This window comes from Papio anubis, chromosome 1, assembly GCF_008728515.1.
Source record: "Papio anubis isolate 15944 chromosome 1, Panubis1.0, whole genome shotgun sequence".
Taxonomy (NCBI): Eukaryota; Metazoa; Chordata; class Mammalia; order Primates; family Cercopithecidae; genus Papio; species Papio anubis.
Genome location: NC_044976.1, coordinates 113,954,560 through 113,973,317, shown reverse-complemented (window position 1 = coordinate 113,973,317; position 18,758 = coordinate 113,954,560). Strand labels below are relative to the sequence as shown.

Below are 18,758 nucleotides of genomic sequence, written 5' to 3'. Positions count from 1 at the left end.
TAAAAAATACCTAGAAACCGAGGCGGGCGGATCACGAGGTCAGGAGATTGAGACCATCCTGGCTAACAAGGTGAAACCCCGTCTCTACTAAAAATACAAAAATTAGCCCAGTGTGGTAGCCAGCGCCTGTAGTCCCAGCTACTTGGGAGGCTGAGGCAGGAGAATGGCGTGAACCCGGGAGGCGGAGCTTGCAGTGAGCTGAGATCTTGCCACTGCACTCCAGCCTGGGCCACAGAGCGAGATTCTGAGATTCTGTCTCAAAAAAAAAAAAAAAAAGAAAAGAAATACCTAGAAATGAAAAACATTTCCACTGCAGGAAACAACTTTAATTTAAAACCAATTGTGAGAAATTAAAGTCATCAACTCTAATCGTGGCTATAAAATGTAAACTGGTGGTATAGTTACTCCCGAGAATGTTAAATGCTCTTAAAGCTCAGCTTCTCACGCACCAACGGACCCGAGCTCCAGCGCCGAGTCAGTGAAAAGTGAGTGTAGAGAACCTCACCAACCTGTAGGTTTCCCCAAAAGGAAAAGTAGAGTAATGAACAACTTACATACCCTTGTCTGTGAGATTTTTTTGAATGACTTGAATAGTAAGAATATCCAGAATAAGTGGATTCGGTATCCATAGCAATGGAGGGCTTGCCCTTGAGGAAGGAAGGAGCAGGTACTGTTTCTCCTTAGAGGTAGAGAATTTCACCTACCAGACTCCTAAAACCTCAAGGAGTCTGGAAATTAGAAGAGCAGGTACTCTTCAACAGGAACGAATTCTGGGAAAGAGGGAAAAAAACAAGACATTAATCTTCAAAGCCAACCTTAATGGGGCTGAAAGATAAATGACAAAGCCACATCTCCTCTCTGGGGTCTCTATCATGGAACAAGCAAGCGAGGGTGAAGCAGCTGAACTCTAAATGCTCCACCCACGCAGCAACCGGCTTTCCCAGGTGTCTGGGAGGGAGACAGGATAGGTGCTGAGCAAGCTGAACCCCTATCACAGCAGCAGGAAAATGGGAGGCACTCATCCACTTCCTCAGTGCGGCCTGACGCCTGCTCACTGGCTTTAGGAGGTGACTTTCCACATCTCTGGCCCTCCACACAATGCCCAGCCCCCGACTGCCAGTTTGCTGGTTATAAAAACAATACTCAGCGAAGTTGCTTTTAAGGGATTTGGTTATAATTTCCAAAAGTCAATTGAAAAAAAAAAATCTTCGATCTTTTTGATCTAGTATCCAAATTTCTGAGAATTTATCTTAGGGAACTGATTTCTTTTTCAAAGAAAAATTACTGTTGTCTCATTGTCTATAAATAATAAAATGCCAGAAACAATCTAAATGCCCTCAGAATACAGGAATTGGTAAGGAAAACATGGTTCATCCACCAAAAAAGTATCACATATGTGTAAAATGATCATTATAAAGAATGGAAACTCTTAGAATGATAAATTTTAAAAGCAGGATACAGTATTGTTGATACACAGTGCACCAACATTACAGTTACAATCATATAAAATTGCCTTGGTAAGGACAAAGATTTTTAAAGGAGACACAGAAAATAAAAGCAGGGAATTTATTATTTGCAGGCTCCTGGGTCTTTTCCCACATTTTCATTAGATATCACTTTGCAATAAAAATAAATTGGAAACATTTCCAAGTACATTCCTGAACTCCCACATGCTAAACTTTTTACTTCGAGAAAACCGAGATCCACAAGTTCTGTCTCTCTCTGCACCCCTCACCCCAGAGCTAGTCTCAGCTCAACAGGGTTCCTTCTTCTAGCGTTGGAAGCTGAAACTGCAAACACAGCCAGTGAGATAAGTGTGAAGAAAAAACAAAGGAGCTGTAAAGGCCATACCCTAACCCTCCTGGGAGGAGGCCACGTTTCCCTGATCCCAGCAATGACACGTAAGTCTGGAGGGAATCAGGTCAGCACAAATCCCCACATACCTCCAACACAGCCCCCATAGCCTCCCATCCCACTTAGGGTGTATTTACCCTTACCATTCATTCTTCCTGGGAGTCAGGTACGTTCACTTCCAAGGTCTGCCACCCAGGGCCAGTCTCCTTTGTCCCTGATGCCCTTACTTGCCATTTCACTTCTCCTCTGCCATCAAGAGCCCAAGGCTAGCCCTGGGGAAACCTGAGTTCTAGTCTGAGCCCAGCCACTGTCTTTCTTAGGCCTCAGTTTCCTCATCTGTTAAACGGGGTAAACCAACCAGCCACCAACCTCACAGGTTGATCTGAAAATATAAGCAGATACAGTTTCCAGAGGTGGGTTCCAATCTCGGGTTTTACTCACTTATTAGCTATCAGGCCCCAGTCAAAATGAGTAAACCTCTTTGAACATGTAACTGTAAAATGCAAACATCAGGGTTGCTGTTAAGACCAAATGAGCTAACAACTTTGAAGGCACCCAGCGCGAGCTCCAGATGTGCTAGGTAAATGAAAGTCCGTGTCTATCAGTACTCCCTTTGAGGGTTCTGAAACCCTTGTTCCTCTGTCTTCCTAATGAGAGAAATGCTTGGAAAGAAGCAGAGCAGATAACAGTCTCTGTGCCAGCCTTCCTGCCACAAAGCTCACCTATGCGTTCACCTGCAGTCAGACAGAATGGAGCTCGCATCTCAGTCCACTGCCTACTAACTAGCTGTACACCTGGGCAAAGCAATTTCTCCTTGGAGCCTCAGAGATTTCCCAATCCATAAAAAGGAAGCAAGGCAGCCTATTATGGTGGGCGTTTGGTGGGGGAGGTAGCTGTAAAGATTAAATGTGAAAACAAACACAGCAGGCCTTTTTTAAATGCTAAGTTTTGCTCCTCCACTTACCCTACTTTCCTAGAAGACTTCAAGAGCTGAGTCATCTTTTTTTCTGCCTACTGTCTCCACCATTTTCACTAGCAATTTCAATCAGCTTTCAGCACCTCAGTCTCACTTCCTTTCTGCCCTGGGCTTTGCTGTTTTCTCACCTGCTTCATAACAGGCAGCCGTCAACATTAGGATGTGCATCGAAGATCTCCAGCCCTGAGTGAATTGAGATCCTCCCTGAAAGCCCCTCACCCAGCTCTCTGCTGATCTGCAGATTCTAATGTCCAGTTCCCTGGCCCAGAACACTGATTTCCCTCTCTCTTCTAGATTCATAATTAACCCTTCACAACTCCTACACTCTTTCTGCCTTGCATCCCATAACTCTGGATTCCCCAATCCATCCCAACTTCCAGCTACTTTTTGCTAAATGCTGCTGGAGTGTCTCAGAGGCTGGCGGCCCACGCCCCGCAGATCTGGGCAGACCCAGCTCGGTGCTTCCTAGCTGTGACATCGGGGGCAGATGTTTGCCTCTCTGAGCTTGTCCAACCCCGCCCCATAAAATGAGGTCATTTAATATTCTCTCTTCCCAGGGTTCTTGCGAGGATTAAACGAAACTGCAAAGGTAAAGTCTCTGGCACATGGTAACCCAAGTTTTATTCCCTTCCCCCTCTGCCAGAGGACTTCATTCCTTGTCCTCATTGAAAACTTGTGGCCATTCATTGAGACAACTCCAGACCTGTCCCTCAAAGGAAACCATGGATCCCAAATGCCCTCCAGGGAAAGGCTTTATCTAACTCTACCAACCACCCTAGTCCGGTTTCCCTCCCACAGTTCCTTCCTGTACTTACCAAAGGAGCGGTCTATACATGCTGTCACTCCCTCCTTCTCCACTGTCACTCCAAATCCCCATCCACAACACTCCACTGAAACAACTCAAAGTTGGCCAAGGATTGCTGTGAGCCAAGTAACATCCTTGTCCTCCTCCCCCAGTGCTTTTTATTTCATTTATTAGTCCATCCACCTCCATATTAAGTGGCATCTACATGACCATGCTAAGCAACACTAGGGCACAGCAATGACAAAGGCACACTGCTTGCCCTAGCAGAGTTTCTCTGTAGCTCGCTAGCCTCCAATTTGATGCCACTTATGTTACTACTTCTCTAACACTCCCTCTCCTCTCCCCTCACCACATTATCCCTTAACATTCAAAACTCTTCTCATTCTTCTCCATCCACAGATTTCCTACGGCAGAAGCTCCTTGAACAGAGCAGCTATGTCTTACCTCCACCCAGGATATTTTGAACATAACAGGTACCCAACAAATACTTACTGAAAGACTAAAACCCAAGTGCACATTTCCTACTGAGATTCTTCTTGCTCCCCTTGGGAATACCATCATCCCTCTCAAAGGTGCTCTCCAGTATCCTGTCCTGTTCTTCCCAATTCCTCAGCTAAAGCAATACCCTCAACCTATGGATCCAGCCCTGTGCCACCTTCAACACCCTCTCTGACCCTCCCCTCCCTCTACTGATTCACAGCCACCCACTTCCTCCAGGCTCCATCTACACAGGGCTAGACCACTACAAAGCCTCCAGGTGTCCTCACCAGTCTACACACAGCTCAGGCCCCTTGTAAGTTATACCGTTTCTAATAGTTACCAACTCTTATCCTATCCAAGATCTGAGTGAGGATTAAGAGGATGCAATAAGAGGCAAACTGAATAAAATCCAAAGTGAACTCGACTTTGGATTTTCAACAGACTTAATAGAAAAGGATATCCTGAAGCTTATCACTGCAATGATATATCAATGAGACAGTTCCCTTGCATACACAATAAATTAACAAAACTCATGATAAGGTCAGAAGGAATCCCTTATCAGAAAAGATAATAAAGCAATGAAAAGGAATCAGGTTCCCAGGGTAATAAACTGATAGACTGTCACAACAGCATGAATGGGACAGTCATATAAAGGTGGGAATATGGCTCCTAGAACCTAGAACTGTCTATCACAGTGACCCTCATATGACTCATATTGTGTTTGGCCCAGGCTGGGCAGCAACCAGAGTGACCTTTTAAATTACAATGCAGACATCACTTCCCTGTTTAACACCTTTCCATGGTGTCCCACTGCACTTTAAATAAAATACAAAAATCTTTCATTTGGTATGCAATGTCCTGTCCAGCGCGCTAGCTCCCTCCTCCTTCTCTAGCCCCAGCTCCTTTAAGGTAGTCTTAGGGCTTTGGCAGAGCCCAGTATATCTATTGGTATTCACCCTTTACATGCTCTGTTTTGCCAAATTCCTACTCATCACTCCCTAATTTAAATACTGCTCCTTTCAAGAAGCCTTTCCTGATCCTTCAATCTCAATCAGGCTCTTCTCCAGCACCCTGTACTCTTCCTTTCTATCCAGCTTCCAGTGATACATTTGTTTGTGTGAGCACTTATTGTCTAGTTCCTTTACAGGCTGTAAGCTCCATGAGGGCAGAGGCACTTTCATGACTGTCTTTCCAGCTCCTAGGACATTATGGGTACCCTATAAACGTCTGCTGAATGAAGGGTTTTGTGGCAGATCTTAGGACACGAGGCCATAGATTCATTGTGGGAGAAACTTTAGAAATTATCTATTTTAAATCCTTAGTTTTAGAGGTGAAAAAAAAAAAAAAAAAGATGCAGATATTAGATAGAGCCATGATACCAGAACTACCAAAAATAGAGCTATACTACTGGCTTGCATGGCAGTCCCACTCAGGGGCAGAGTTCACACTCCAGACACATGAGTAAAAATCAGCAGCAGCCTCTTTCAGCCACTGCCCAAGAGCATCTCGCCTCACCTGTCACCCACCCCTTAAGAGTGCACTGCTTGGCACTGCTTGCGTGGGGGCTGGAGGCAAGTATCAGGGCAGGGCCAGGCTCATGGAACCACATCGCATGCAGGCAAGGTCAACGCTGGGAGATAGGTGCACAGGGTGCTTCTGAGTGACAGTGTCTTAAATTCTGGACTTCCTAGGCAAAAATGTCAGAGAGAACCTCCTTTACCACCCTTTATCAAAAGCAAAATGAAGACAAGCAGCCTCAAACAGAATTCGCTCCTAAAGTCATGTTCACTCATATAAAAATCCTACTACTTAAAATGAAAACACAGTGTTTATGTGTTTTCGTATGAAGGAAATAATACGTTATGATAATGACAGTGGTAAACACAAGCTAACCTTCGCAAAAAGGAAATTATAAAAACATCAACAGCTCTGCCTAGAGCTATTAAGTAATTAAGGGAGCTCTGGTTTGGAAAGTTACTATGTAAGGGGTACAGAGACACGCACTGAATTTAAAGAGACACTTTGCTTCCTATGCAGTAAGTAGATCTATTTTCAGGGAAAAGTGGTGTCTGGTACAACCATGCTTATATATGCTGTGTACATTACATTGAATATTTGATTTTTATATAGAATTCTGCAGAGATTATGCTATTAATTATTATTTATATTTTGTCTTGAAGCTAACATTCTTCTTAGGGGTACCCATTTTTAATTAAATGGTACTCAAGGGGAAAATGACAATTGGAATAATTTTGTTTAGAGTCAACTATTCTTCTAGAGAGTAGCAATGAGCCCAGATTGTGGGTTAAGAGCATTCGAATCCTGGCTCTAGTACTTACTGTGTGACCTCAGAGCAAGTTACTTAACTGCTCTCTGCCTCAGTTTCCCTAACTGTAACAACAGATTTTATTTTACTTATAGATCTGTGGTGGGCATTAAATAAGATAATTCATACAAATTACTAGAACAGTGCCTAGCACATGGTAGGCACTCACAACTATCAACTACTACTAGTATTCACTAGAGTAAAATTCCTTCAGTTAGGAAGAACTGAAGGGGTTGTATGGCATAAAACTTCTGTATCATTTTCACTGAACTTATACACATTTTTCTGGTCTCTGCTACCACCTTTAACTACTACTATTAACTATAGCTAAGTAACAAGTGATTTCTATTCTGTTTCTTACAGGCCTCTATTTACCATCCCCAGGTTGGAAGCAAATGTCAGAGACCAGAGAAAACTGTGTGTGTTTTAGTGGGTTTATTTGGAGGGGCATGGGCCTGGAAAGGAGTGGGCAGAGATGCAGGGCAGATCTATAAAACATTTTGAACTTGTGGTCTATAAACCATCAAATATCATGCAGGTCACTGATGTGAGGATCTTGCTGGGCTTATGGCATTTGTGACAAACCCATTGATTCTTTTATTATAACAGCTTATAAATGAATGATTCTGGGTCATTATTTACAAGGAAAGAAAACATTAACTTTGTTTTACTTGTTTGGCCAATGATTTCAACTCACCTTGCCAGAATAACTTCTCTCAGCTCCAGTCATGAATTACCCCCAAAACACCTCCAGCAACTGGGTACAGATTTCTGAAGAGCCGTGAATTAACATGTCTGGAGTTACGTGATGTATATTTGAAGGCAAGTGACTCTCTTGTCCCCTGCCAGATATTTAAACTTCAGAAAAATAGATCTCATGAGTACCATCTCCTCTGTAAATCTGATGGTACAGAGTCTAATCACTGCTGATCTGTAAGTGGGATTCAGAAGGACACTGCTAAAGACAACAGAACACGCATGTATCCTTGCATCAAACTTTAGTACTGCTAACATCAAACCAATACTGCTAACAGAAACATGGTCCAATCACAAGCCCACCTAACCATTTCCATCTTAAGGAAAACAGAATAGCATGATGCCCAAATCACATGCCCTATACAGCGAGACCCCAACCAGCTAGCTGACTTTACAGAGATGATGGTAATACTCTAACAGTTTCTAGTTGTCAAGTGTTTACTATGTGTTAGATGCTGTTTAAAGTCACTTACATGTAATATCTCACTTAATCCTCATAACAAGCCTTTAAGGAAAATAAAACATTAATACCATGTTAGTCAGGGAAACCAGACTGACACATGAGCCAGGGCTTGAACGTTGAGAGTCTAACTCCAGAACCTGTGCTCTTAGCTACAGAAAATTGACAGCACTGTAGCAATTACTAGAATTGTTTGTTTATATAGAGGAGTATAAGCAACAATCATAAATTGTCCCAAACCACATATAACCCCACAGAGAATTTTGCAATTTCAACTTCTACTCACAGGTTCAGTGTCCCAAGCATTGTGGGGCATTCAGGAGAAAAGAAATGAATCTAAAATAGTTCTAACTCCTAAGGAGCTCACAGCCCCAATGTGGAGACCTCCAATTAAAACACAATGTGACAAGGGCCCATCCCACCCAAATTGCTGATAAGGCCTAGGGTAGCAAGCACGGTGTGTGTATATATGTGTGTTAAGGGGATGGTGAAGGGGAGAATGCCTTCTTCATTCAACGCATTTATCCTTCAAACAAAGGGTGACATGGAATTGTTGCTTGGTAAAGAAACTTTAAATTTCCTTTATGGTTTTGTCCTTATGTTGCTTAATACATAAGACAATAAAAATGTACTGCTTGGCAAGCAGTCCTTACAAATATAACACTCTCAAAATTCTTCTCCCATTTTACTTACAAATTAAGTTGCAAGCAAGCCTCACTGCCAACATTGTTGACAGTGAAATTTCACACTTAAGTGTTTTCACTAATTATACTGAGAGACATCAACGTTTGGGAATGTTTAATGCTCATGGATAGGTGAAGCGTGTTATTTCTTTGAACTGGAAAAAGAAACAGTTTCCTCCCACAAATCAAAGCCCCAACTATATCACATTGATTTAATTCAACTCTAAAAACTCTATAATTAGTGGTTACAGAAAATGGCTAATTACCTCTCCCTGTATTCAGACAATTTCTGCCATCTCACTTGCAGTGCCTGGGAGCTGTGTACTCAACCCACCCACTGAAGGGAGAATGCTAATTAACATTGTTGTTTGGTGATACAAGTTATAATATTTTTCAGCAACCCTGCAAAATTTATAAACATGTCAGTGAAAATACCAATTCGTTACAGTTTGTTAGCTTTTGGACTAAGCGCCTAAGAATACATTCATTTCTAACCAAGGCCTGGTCAAGAGTTTTAACAAAATGCACGGGCCTCTCACACAATCATCATCTTAAGGTGCTCTAATACTTCCTAACGAGCATCTAAGGGAGCTCACAACACCTTCGCAGTGTGGGCATTAGACCTGGTTTGGAGAAGTGAAAACTGAGCAACAGATTTCTCGGCTGCAAGTCTCATCTGCTCATCACCCAGCAGCCAGGCCGCGGCTCCGCCCTACTCCTGCCGCCACCACGGACGCGTTTAAATTTTTATAAAGCTTCACACTTCTCTAGGCGCGATGCTTGGGGCAGTTCAAAGACTGCAGAAGGAAATGAGGTCCTGCCGGTGGCGAAGGCTGCCCCGGCGCGGTGAGATTTCCTTCAGCAGGGACACCTTGGGCAGAGACCCGCCGGGCGCCTCTGCTCCACCCCGGCGTTTTTGAAAGTAAACTCCTACCTGCCTGTTGCGCTCTCCAAGGCGCAACCGGACTCGCCCCCCAGGCCTCCAGGGCCGGCTCAATTTTTTGTGAGCGAGGTGTGCACACAGACCAGCTCTGTCCTGTTTCCTGGCGAAGGGCCAGGCGGTGCCCGGGTCGAGCCCCGCCAGGGGTGGGAACCCCGGTGCGCGCCCGGCTCCCGCCCTGCACGGCTGCTGCAGCCGCCCGGTGCCTCCAACGCTCGGCCACTCCCTGCCGGCCTGCCCGCCGCCCCTGCACGCGCACCGAAGGGGCGCACCCCAAAGACCAGCCAGGGGAGAAAGGGGCGTCCGAGGCGTGAGCAGGCAATCTCGCGACCCCAGGGAGTGGGGTGCGGCGGAGATCGCACGGCAGGGCCAGGAGGGGCGCAACGCATGGCTAGAAGAGTGGAGTCAGAGGAAGCACGACCCGGAGCGCTCCGGAGGAGGGGAGGGAGCTCCCGGCCCGAGGCGGGAGCCGGGGACCCGGGGTCGAAGTCCGGCGGGGCGAGTGCGGGAGGAGGGTACAGGGGCACGCGGGGTCCGAGGTGGGGGCGTCTCCCAGCTAAAGGTCTGCCCCGGAGGCCGCCGCTGCGCAGCGCTTGGCCTCTCGCGGGACTCACCTCCGCCCTGGCCGCCCGGGCTCCGCGGCCCGCGGTCTCGGCTCACAGCGGCCCCGGCTCTGCGGCCTGCGCTGGGCTCCTGGAGAGGCAGAGCCCCGCCGCCGCCGCTGCACTGCTGCTTTCCGCTTCCTGTCCCGGCGCCGCCCCGCAGCCCGAGCCCAGCCCTGCGAGCCCGGCGCGGCCGCGAGCCAAGAGCAGCGAGCGCTACCGGCCCCGCCGAGGGCCCGGCCCACCTGCAGCGGAGGGCGGGGCCCGACCGGCGTCCCGCTCAACTCGTCACCACCCCGACCCCACACACCCGGGACACACACGGAGGCGTGCGCGATCACACTCATGCAGACGGTCCAGGGAATGATACCTCCCACACACATTCACCCTCATACACACACTCACACTCTACACAGAGGCGCACAGCCCAGTAACCCACTCTTCTGGGCAGACACACACACTGTAAACACACAGCCCAGGGATTGATCTCCAACACCGTCCCCTCCCCCCCACCCCAACGCCCACATACTTGGAATCTTAAACTCTCTCACACACACACACACACACACACACACACACACACAATCATGCACAAAATTCAAGCCCTTTTGCCCTCACCAGCGCCCCAACCCACATATTCACATGGCTCAGGGACTAACCCCCCAACCCCACTCAACACACACTCATATACACACATTCCAAGAACTGACCGACAAATATCCATGTACACCATATCTCAACCCGTATACACACACTTAAACTCACATGTAGCCCTGGAAATGACCCCACAAATACACACACACACAGCCTGCAAGCCACCACAGCAAGCCTCTCCCCTCCTCCTCCCTTATCAGAGCAGGCACTGCCGCTAGCCCAGTCTCCTAGAAACTGCTGGATGAGCACATCTCTGCAAGCAGGTAGCTGAAGCTTCAGTGCTGATTCCAACCAGGTACTCTTTCCTTTCTGAGCCTTTGTGTCCCTGTCTGAAAAGTGGTGAGGACGCTGATGTCCACCTTGCAGTATTGTGGTGAGGATTACAAAACAGTTGGCAACGATTTTGATGAATATTTGCACTTTTCTTAGTTGTCTTGTGTTGGTAGCATTAGGGTTCCTTACTGATTATCTCCAGTCTAGCCGGGACCCAAAGCTGCTTACGTGGCGGAACTTTACAGTGGAAGCAGTGTATAATGAAGTGCTGAATTTCCTAAGAGTTTCTGTAGGAGTATTGCGGGCATTTGGGGTGGGGAAACGCAGGCCCACCCTGACTAACCTTAGTCAGGGAACCTTGGCCCCAAAGAAGCCCTCACTCCCCTGATCACCTCTTCCTCATCCCTTCTAGCCTCCATTTTCTCTCGCATATGTCACACTTCCTTGAGAAGACACCCATATGTTCAATGTGGCTGATTTTCACCACTCCCAGCCCCCAGGCTCTGCTGCCCCACTCAGTGGCCTAGACCATCTGTCCCCCACCCCCAGCCTCCCAGTAGGCTCCAGAGAGCAGATGTTGCTGACTCAGGCAGCCAGGTTCCTATAGGAAAAGCCAATTGTCTATTCACCCAAATCAGCACTCAGGTGCAGAAATGTAGAACATTATAAAAACATGTCTGTCTCATCTCTAAAATGTAGTACTTTCAAAGTTCAAACAGTTCAGGGATTTCCAGTTCTAGTCATGTACCTGAATAGCTCCAATTGACACAGAGATCTTCAATGAGTTTTCAGAAAGTAATTCTAATTCACTTAGGTTCTTATTTCTATCCACCTTACCAGATGATGTTTTGTGGGAAAGACGGGTAGTTGCAAATAACCTATTTTAAAATAATAAATTCACCTTTAATGCCATTTAGAGGTTGGGCTTGGTGGCTCACACTTGTAATCCCAACACTTTGGGAGGCTGAGACGGGCAGATCACTTGGGTTCATGAGTTCAAGACCAGCCTGGCCAACATGGCAAAACCCCGTCTCTACTGAAAATAAAAAAATTAGCCAGACATAGTGGCAGGCACCTGTAATCCCAGCTACTCAGGAGGGTGAGGCAGGAGAATTGCTTGAACCAGGAGGCAGAGGTTGCAGTAAGCCAATATGCCACTGCACTCCAGCCTGGGCAACAGAACGAGACTCCATCTCAATTAAAACAAAACAAAACAAAAACATTGTGTGGGTCCTGGGCAAGATGGCCAAATAGGAACACCTCCAGTCTGCAGCTCCCAGCAAGATCAACGCAGAAGGCAGGTGATTTCTGCATTTCCAACTGAGGTACCCAGCTTATCTCATTGGGCCTGGTTAGACAGTGGGTGCAGCCCACAGAGGGTGAGCTGAAGCAGGGTGGGGGCATCGCCTTACCTGGGAAGTGCAAGGGGTTGGGGAACTCCCTCCCCTAGCCAAGGGAAACCGTGAGGGACTGTGCTGTGAAGAACAGTGCATTCCAGCCCAGATACTATGCTTTTCCCATGGTGTTCGCAACCCACAGACCAGGAGAGTCCCTCGGGTGCCTACGCCACCAGAGCCCTGGGCGGCCGTTTGGGCAGACACTGAGATAGCTGTAGAAGTTTGTTTTTCATACCCCAGTGGCTCCTGGAATGCCAGTGAGACAGAACTGTTCACTCCCCTGGAAAGGGGGCTGAAGCCGGGAAGCCAAGTGGTCTAGCTCAGCAGATCCCACCCCCACGGAGCCCAACAAGCTAAGATCCACTGACTTGCAATTCTCCTTGCCAGCACAGCAGTCTGAAGTGGACCTGGGACGCTGGAGCTTGTTGAGGGGAGGGGCGTCCGCCATTACTGAGGCTTGAGTAGATGATTTCCCCCTCACAATGTAAACAAAGCCAGTGGAAAGTTTGAACCGAGCAGAGCCCACTGAAGCTCCACAAAGCCACTGTAGCCAGACTTTCTCTCTAGATTCCTCCACTCTGGGCAGGGCATGTCTCAAAGAAAGGCAGCAGCCCCAGTCAGGGGCTTATAGATAAAACGCCCATCTCTCTGGAATAGAGCAGCTGGAGAAAGGGGCGGCTGTGGGGGCAGCTTCAGCAGACTTAAATGTTCTTGCCTGCCCGCTCTGAAGAGAGCAGCAGATCTCCTAGCACAGCACTCAAGCTCTGCTGAGGGACAGACTGGCTCTTCAAGTGGGTCCCTGACCCCTGTGCCTCCTTACTGGGAGACACCTCCCAGCAGTAGTCGACAGACACTTCATACAGGAGAGCTCTGGCTGGCATCTGGCAGGTGCCCCTCTGGGACAAAGCTTCCAGAGGAAGGAACAGGCAGCAGTCTTTGCTGTTCTGCAGCCTCTGCTGGTGATACCCAAGCAAAAACGGTCTGGAGTGGACCTCCCACAAACTCCAGCAGACCTGCAGCAGAGGGGCCTGACTGTTAAAAGGAAAACTAATGAACAGAAAGGAATAGCATCAATATCAACAAAAAAGACATCCACACAAAAACCTCATCCAAAGGTCACCAACGTCAAAGACCAAAGGTAGATAAATCCGCAAAGATGAGGAAAAAACAGCATAAAAAGACTGAAAATTCCAAAAACCAGAACACCTTTTCTCCTCCAAAGGATCACAACTCACCATCAAGGGAACAAAACTGGATGGAGAATGAGTTTGGCAAATTGACAGAAGTAGGCTTCAGAAGGTGGGTAATAACAAACTCCTCCAAGCTAAAGGAACATGTTCTAACCCCATACGAGGAAGCTAAGAACCTTGAAAAAAAGTTAGAGGAATTGCTAACTAGAATAACCAGTTTAAAGAAGAACATAAATGACCTGATGGAGCTCAAAAACATAGCATGAGAACTTTGTGAAGCATACACAAGTATCAATAGCTGAATCGACTAAGCAGAAGAAAGGATATCAGAGACTGAAGATCAACTTAATGAAATAAAGCAGGAAAACAAGATTAGAGAAAAAGAATGAAAAGGAATGAACAAAGCTTCCAACAAATATGGGACTATGTGAAAAGAGCAAACCTACATTTGATTGGTGTACCTGAAAGTGTTGGGGAGAATGGAACCAAGTTGGAAAACACTCTTCAGGATATTATCCAGGAGAACGTCCCCAACTTAGCAAGACAGGCCAACATTCAAATTCAGGAAATACAGGGAACACCACAAAGATACTCCTCAAGAAGAACAACCCCAAGACATATAATCATCAGATTCACCAAGGTTGGAATGAAGGAAAAAAATGTTAAGGGCAGCCAGAGAGAAAGGTTGGGTTACCCACAAAGGAAAGCCCATCAGACTAACAGTGGATCTCTCTGCAGAAACCCTACATGCCAGAAGAGATTGGGGGCCAATATTCAACTTGCTTAAAGAAAAGAATTTTCAATGCAAAATTTCATATCCAGCCAAACTAAGCTTCATAAGCGAAGGAGAAATAGAATCCTTTACAGAGAAGCAAATGCTGAGACATTTTGTCACCATCAGGCCTACCTTACAAGAGCTCCTGAAGGAAGCACTAAATATGGAAAGGAAAAACCAATACCAACCACTGCAAAAACATATCAAATTGTAAAGACCATTGACACTATGAAGAAACTGCATCAACGAATGGGCAAAATAGCCAGTTAGCATCGTAATGAAAGGATCAAATTCACACATAACAATATTAACCTTAAATGTAAATGGGCTAATTAATGCCCCAATTAAAAGATACAGACTGGCAAATTGGATAAAGAATCAAGACCCATCAGTGTGCTGTATTCAGGAGACCCATATTATGTGCAAAGACACAAATAGGCTCAAAATAAAGGGATGGAGGAATATTTACCAAGCAAATGGAAAGCAAAAACAAGCAGGGTTGCAATCCTAGTCTCTGATAAAACAGACTTTAAACCAACAAAGATCAAAAAACACAAAGACGGATATTACATAATGGTAAAGGGATCAATGCAACAAGAAGAGCTAACTGTCTTAAATATATATGCACCCAATACAGGAGCACCAGATTCATAAAGCAAATTCTTAGAGATGTACAAAGAGACTTAGACTCCCACACAATAATAGTGGGAGATTTTAACACCCCACTGTCAATATTAGACAGATTAATGAGACAGAAAATTAGCAAGGATATTCAGGACTTGAACTCATCTCTGGACCAAGCAGACCTAATAGACATCTATAGAACTCTCCACCCCAAATCAACAGAATATACATTCTTCTCAGCACCACATCACACTTACTCTAAAATTGACCACATAATTGGAAGTGAAACACTCCTCAGCAAAAGAATGGAAATCATAACAAACAGTCTCTCAGACCACAGTGCAATCAAATTAGAACTCAGGATTAAGAAACTCACTCAAAACTTCACTACTACATGGAAACTGAAAAACCTGCTCCTGAATGACTACTGGGTAAATAATGAAATTAAGGCAGAAATAAATAAGTTCTTTGAAACCAATGAGAACAAAGACAAAAGGTACCAGAATCTCTGGTACACAGCTAATGCACTGTTTAGAGGGAAATTTATAGCGCTTAATGCCCACAGGAGAAAGCAGGAAAGATCTAAAATTGACACCCTAACATCACAATTAAAGGAACTAGAGAAGCAAGAGCAAACAAATTCAGAAGTTAGCAGAAGACAAGAAATCACTAAGATCAGAGCAGAACTGAAGGAGATAGAGGCACAAAAAAGCCTTCATAAAATCAAATAAACCAAGAGCTGTTTTTTTTTTTTTTGAAAAGATTAACAAAATACATAGACCACTAGCCAGACTAATAAAGAATAAAATAGAGAAGAATCAACTAGACACAATAATAAATGATACAGGGGATATCATCTCTGATCCCACAGAAATACATCAGAGAATACTATAAACACCGCTACACAAATAAACTGGAAAATCTAGAAGAGATGGGTAAATTCCTGGACACATCCACCCTCCCAAGACTAAACCAGGAAGAAGTTGAATCTTTGAATAGCTCAATAACAAGTTCTGAAATTCAGGCAGTAATTAATAGCCTACCAACCAAAAAAAGCCTGGGACCAGACAGATTCACAGCCGAATTCTACCAGAGGTACAAAGAGGAGCTGGTACCATTGCTTCTGAAACTGCTCCAAACAATAGAAAAAGAAGGACTCCTCCCTAACTCATTTTATGAGGCTGGCATCATCCTGATACCAAAACCTGGCAGAAACACAACAACAAAGAGAAAATTTCAGGCCAGTATCCCTGATGAACAGCAATGTGAAAATCCTCAATAAATTACTGGCAAACCAAATGCAGCAGCACATCAAAAAGCTTATCCACCATGATCAAGTGGGCTTTATCCCTGGGATGCAAGGCTGGTTCAACATACACAAATCAGTAAACATAATCCATCACATAAACAGAACCAATGACAAAACCCACATGATTATCTCAATAGATGCAGAAAAGGCCTTTGATAAAATTCAACACACCTTTATGCTAAAAACTCTCATTAAACTAGGTATTGATGGAACGTATCTCAAAATAATAAGAGCTATTTATGACAAACCCACAGCAAATATCATACTGAATGGGCAAAAGCTGGAAGCATTCCCTTTGAAAACTGGCACAAGATAAGGATGCCGTCTCTCACTACCCCTATTCAACATAGTATTGGAAGTTCTGGGCAGGGCAATTAGGCAAGAGAAAGAAATAAAGATATTCAAATAGGAAAAGAGGAAGTCAAATTGTCTCTGTTTGCAGATGACATGATTGTATATTTAGAAAACCCCATCGTCTCAGCCCAAAATCTCCTTAGGCTGATAAGCAACTTCAGCAAAGTCTCAGGATACAAAATCAATGTGCAAAAATCACAAGCATTCCTATACACCAGAAACAGACAAACCAAGAGCCAAAGCATGAGTGAACTCCCATTCACTACAAAGAGAATAAAATACCTAGGAATACAACTACAAGGGATGTGAAGAACCTTTTCAAAGAGAACTGCAAACCACTGCTCAAGGAAATAAGAGAGGACACAAACAAATGTAAAAACATTCCATGCTCATGGATAGGAAGAATCAATATCATGAAAATGGCCATACTGCCCAAAGTAATTTGTAGATTTAATGCTATCCCCATCAAGCTACCATTGACTTTCTTCACAGAATTAGAAAAAACTACTTTAAATTTCATATGGAACCAAAAAGGAGTCCATATAGCCAAGACAATCCTAAGCAAAAAGCTGGAGGCATCACACTACCTGACTTCAAACTATACTACAAGGCTACAGTAACCAAAACAGCATGGTACTGGTACCAAACCAGATATATAGACCAATGGAACAGAACAGAGGCCTCAGAAATAATGCCAAACATGTCCAACCCTCTGATCTTTGACAAACCTGACAAAAACAAACAATGGGGAAAGGATTCCCTATTTAATAAATGGTGTTGGGAAAACTAGTTAGCCGTATAAAGAAAACTGAAACTGGACCCCTTCCTTACACCTTATACAAAAATTAAATCAAGATGGATTAAAGGTTTAAATGTAAGACCTAATACCATAAAAATCATAGAAGAAAACCTAGGCAATACCATTCAGAACATAGGCATGGGCAAAGACTTCAAGACTAAAATACCAAAAGCAATGGCAACAAAAGCCAAAATTCACAAATGGGATCTAATTAAACTAAAAAACTTCTGCACAGCAAAAGAAACTATCATTAGAGTGAACAGGCACCCTGCAGAATGGGAGAAAATTTTGGCAATCTGTCCATCTGACAAAGGGCTAATATCCAGAATCTACAAGGAACTTAAACAAATTTAGAAGAAAAAACCCCATGAAAAAGTGAGTGAAGGATATGAACAGACACTTCTCAAAAGAAGACATTTATGTGGCCAACAAACATATTTTAAAAAAGCTCATCATCGCTGGTCATTAGAGAAATGCAAATCAAAACCACAATGAGATACCGTCTCACACCAGTTAGAACGGCGATCATTAAAAAGTCAGGAAACAACAGATGCTGGAGAGGATGTGGAAAAATAGGAATGCTTTTACACTGTTGGTCTGAGTGTAAATTAGTTCAACCATTGTGGAAGACAGTGTGGCAATTCCTGGAGGATCTAGAACCAGAAATACCATTTGACCCAGCCATCCCATTACTAGGTATATACCCAAAGGATTACAAATCATGCTATTATAAAGACACATGCACACTTATATTTACTGCAGCATTGTTCACAAGAGCAAAGACTTTGAACCAACCCAAATGCCCATCAATGATAGACTGGATAAATAAAATGTGGCACATATACACCATGGAATACCATGCAGCCATGAAAAAGGAAGGGTTATGTCCTTTGCAGGGTCATGGATGAAGCTGGAAACTATCATTCTCAGCAGACTAACACAGGAAGGGAAAAACAAACACTGCATGTTCTCACTCATAAGTGGGAGTTGAACAGTGAGAACACATGGACACAGGGAGGGGAACATCACAACCAGGGCCTGTTGGTGGGCTAGGGGTGGCATAGCATTAGGAGAAATACCTAATGTAGATGACGGGTTGATGGGTGCAGCAAACCACCATGGCACATGTATACCTATGTAACAAACCTGCACGTTCTGCACATGCATCCCAGAACTTGAAGTATAATTTTAAAAATGCCATTTATTGTCCATTTTTCTCCAACGATCTTAAGTGTTCAAGCTGAAAAGGTAAGCATTGGAAAGCTCAGGAACTGAATGATGGAGGCCTGCCCTAGCTCAAGGTTACTGTCACCAAGTGGTTTAACCTCATTTGGCTTTTGCCCAAAGTTGAGTGCTCCAGCTTATATTTAATTAGTAATAAAAGTAATATTGTGGGTGCCACATGCCACTTCTTTGTTTCACTAGTATATATGTTGCAAACTCAATGTGCGAAGTGGGGTACTATGCCCTGGATGATCTCAAGACTGTGTTCCACAAATGC

General features: G+C 44.6%; 1 protein-coding gene across 1 annotated transcript in view; it reads right to left on the bottom strand.

The window, feature by feature from the left end:
* VANGL1 (VANGL planar cell polarity protein 1) overlaps positions 1–10,008 on the bottom strand; it is a 55,952-nt gene extending 45,944 nt beyond the window's left edge. Inside the window, exons 1-2 of the mRNA XM_003892449.4 lie at positions 9,895–10,008; positions 559–770 (exon numbers count right to left, since the gene is read on the bottom strand). Coding sequence (XP_003892498.1) covers positions 559–629 — 71 coding nt within the window. The 5' untranslated portion in view covers positions 630–770; positions 9,895–10,008. The remainder of the gene's footprint in view (positions 1–558; positions 771–9,894) is intronic.
* Positions 10,009–18,758: the final 8,750 nt, after the last annotated feature.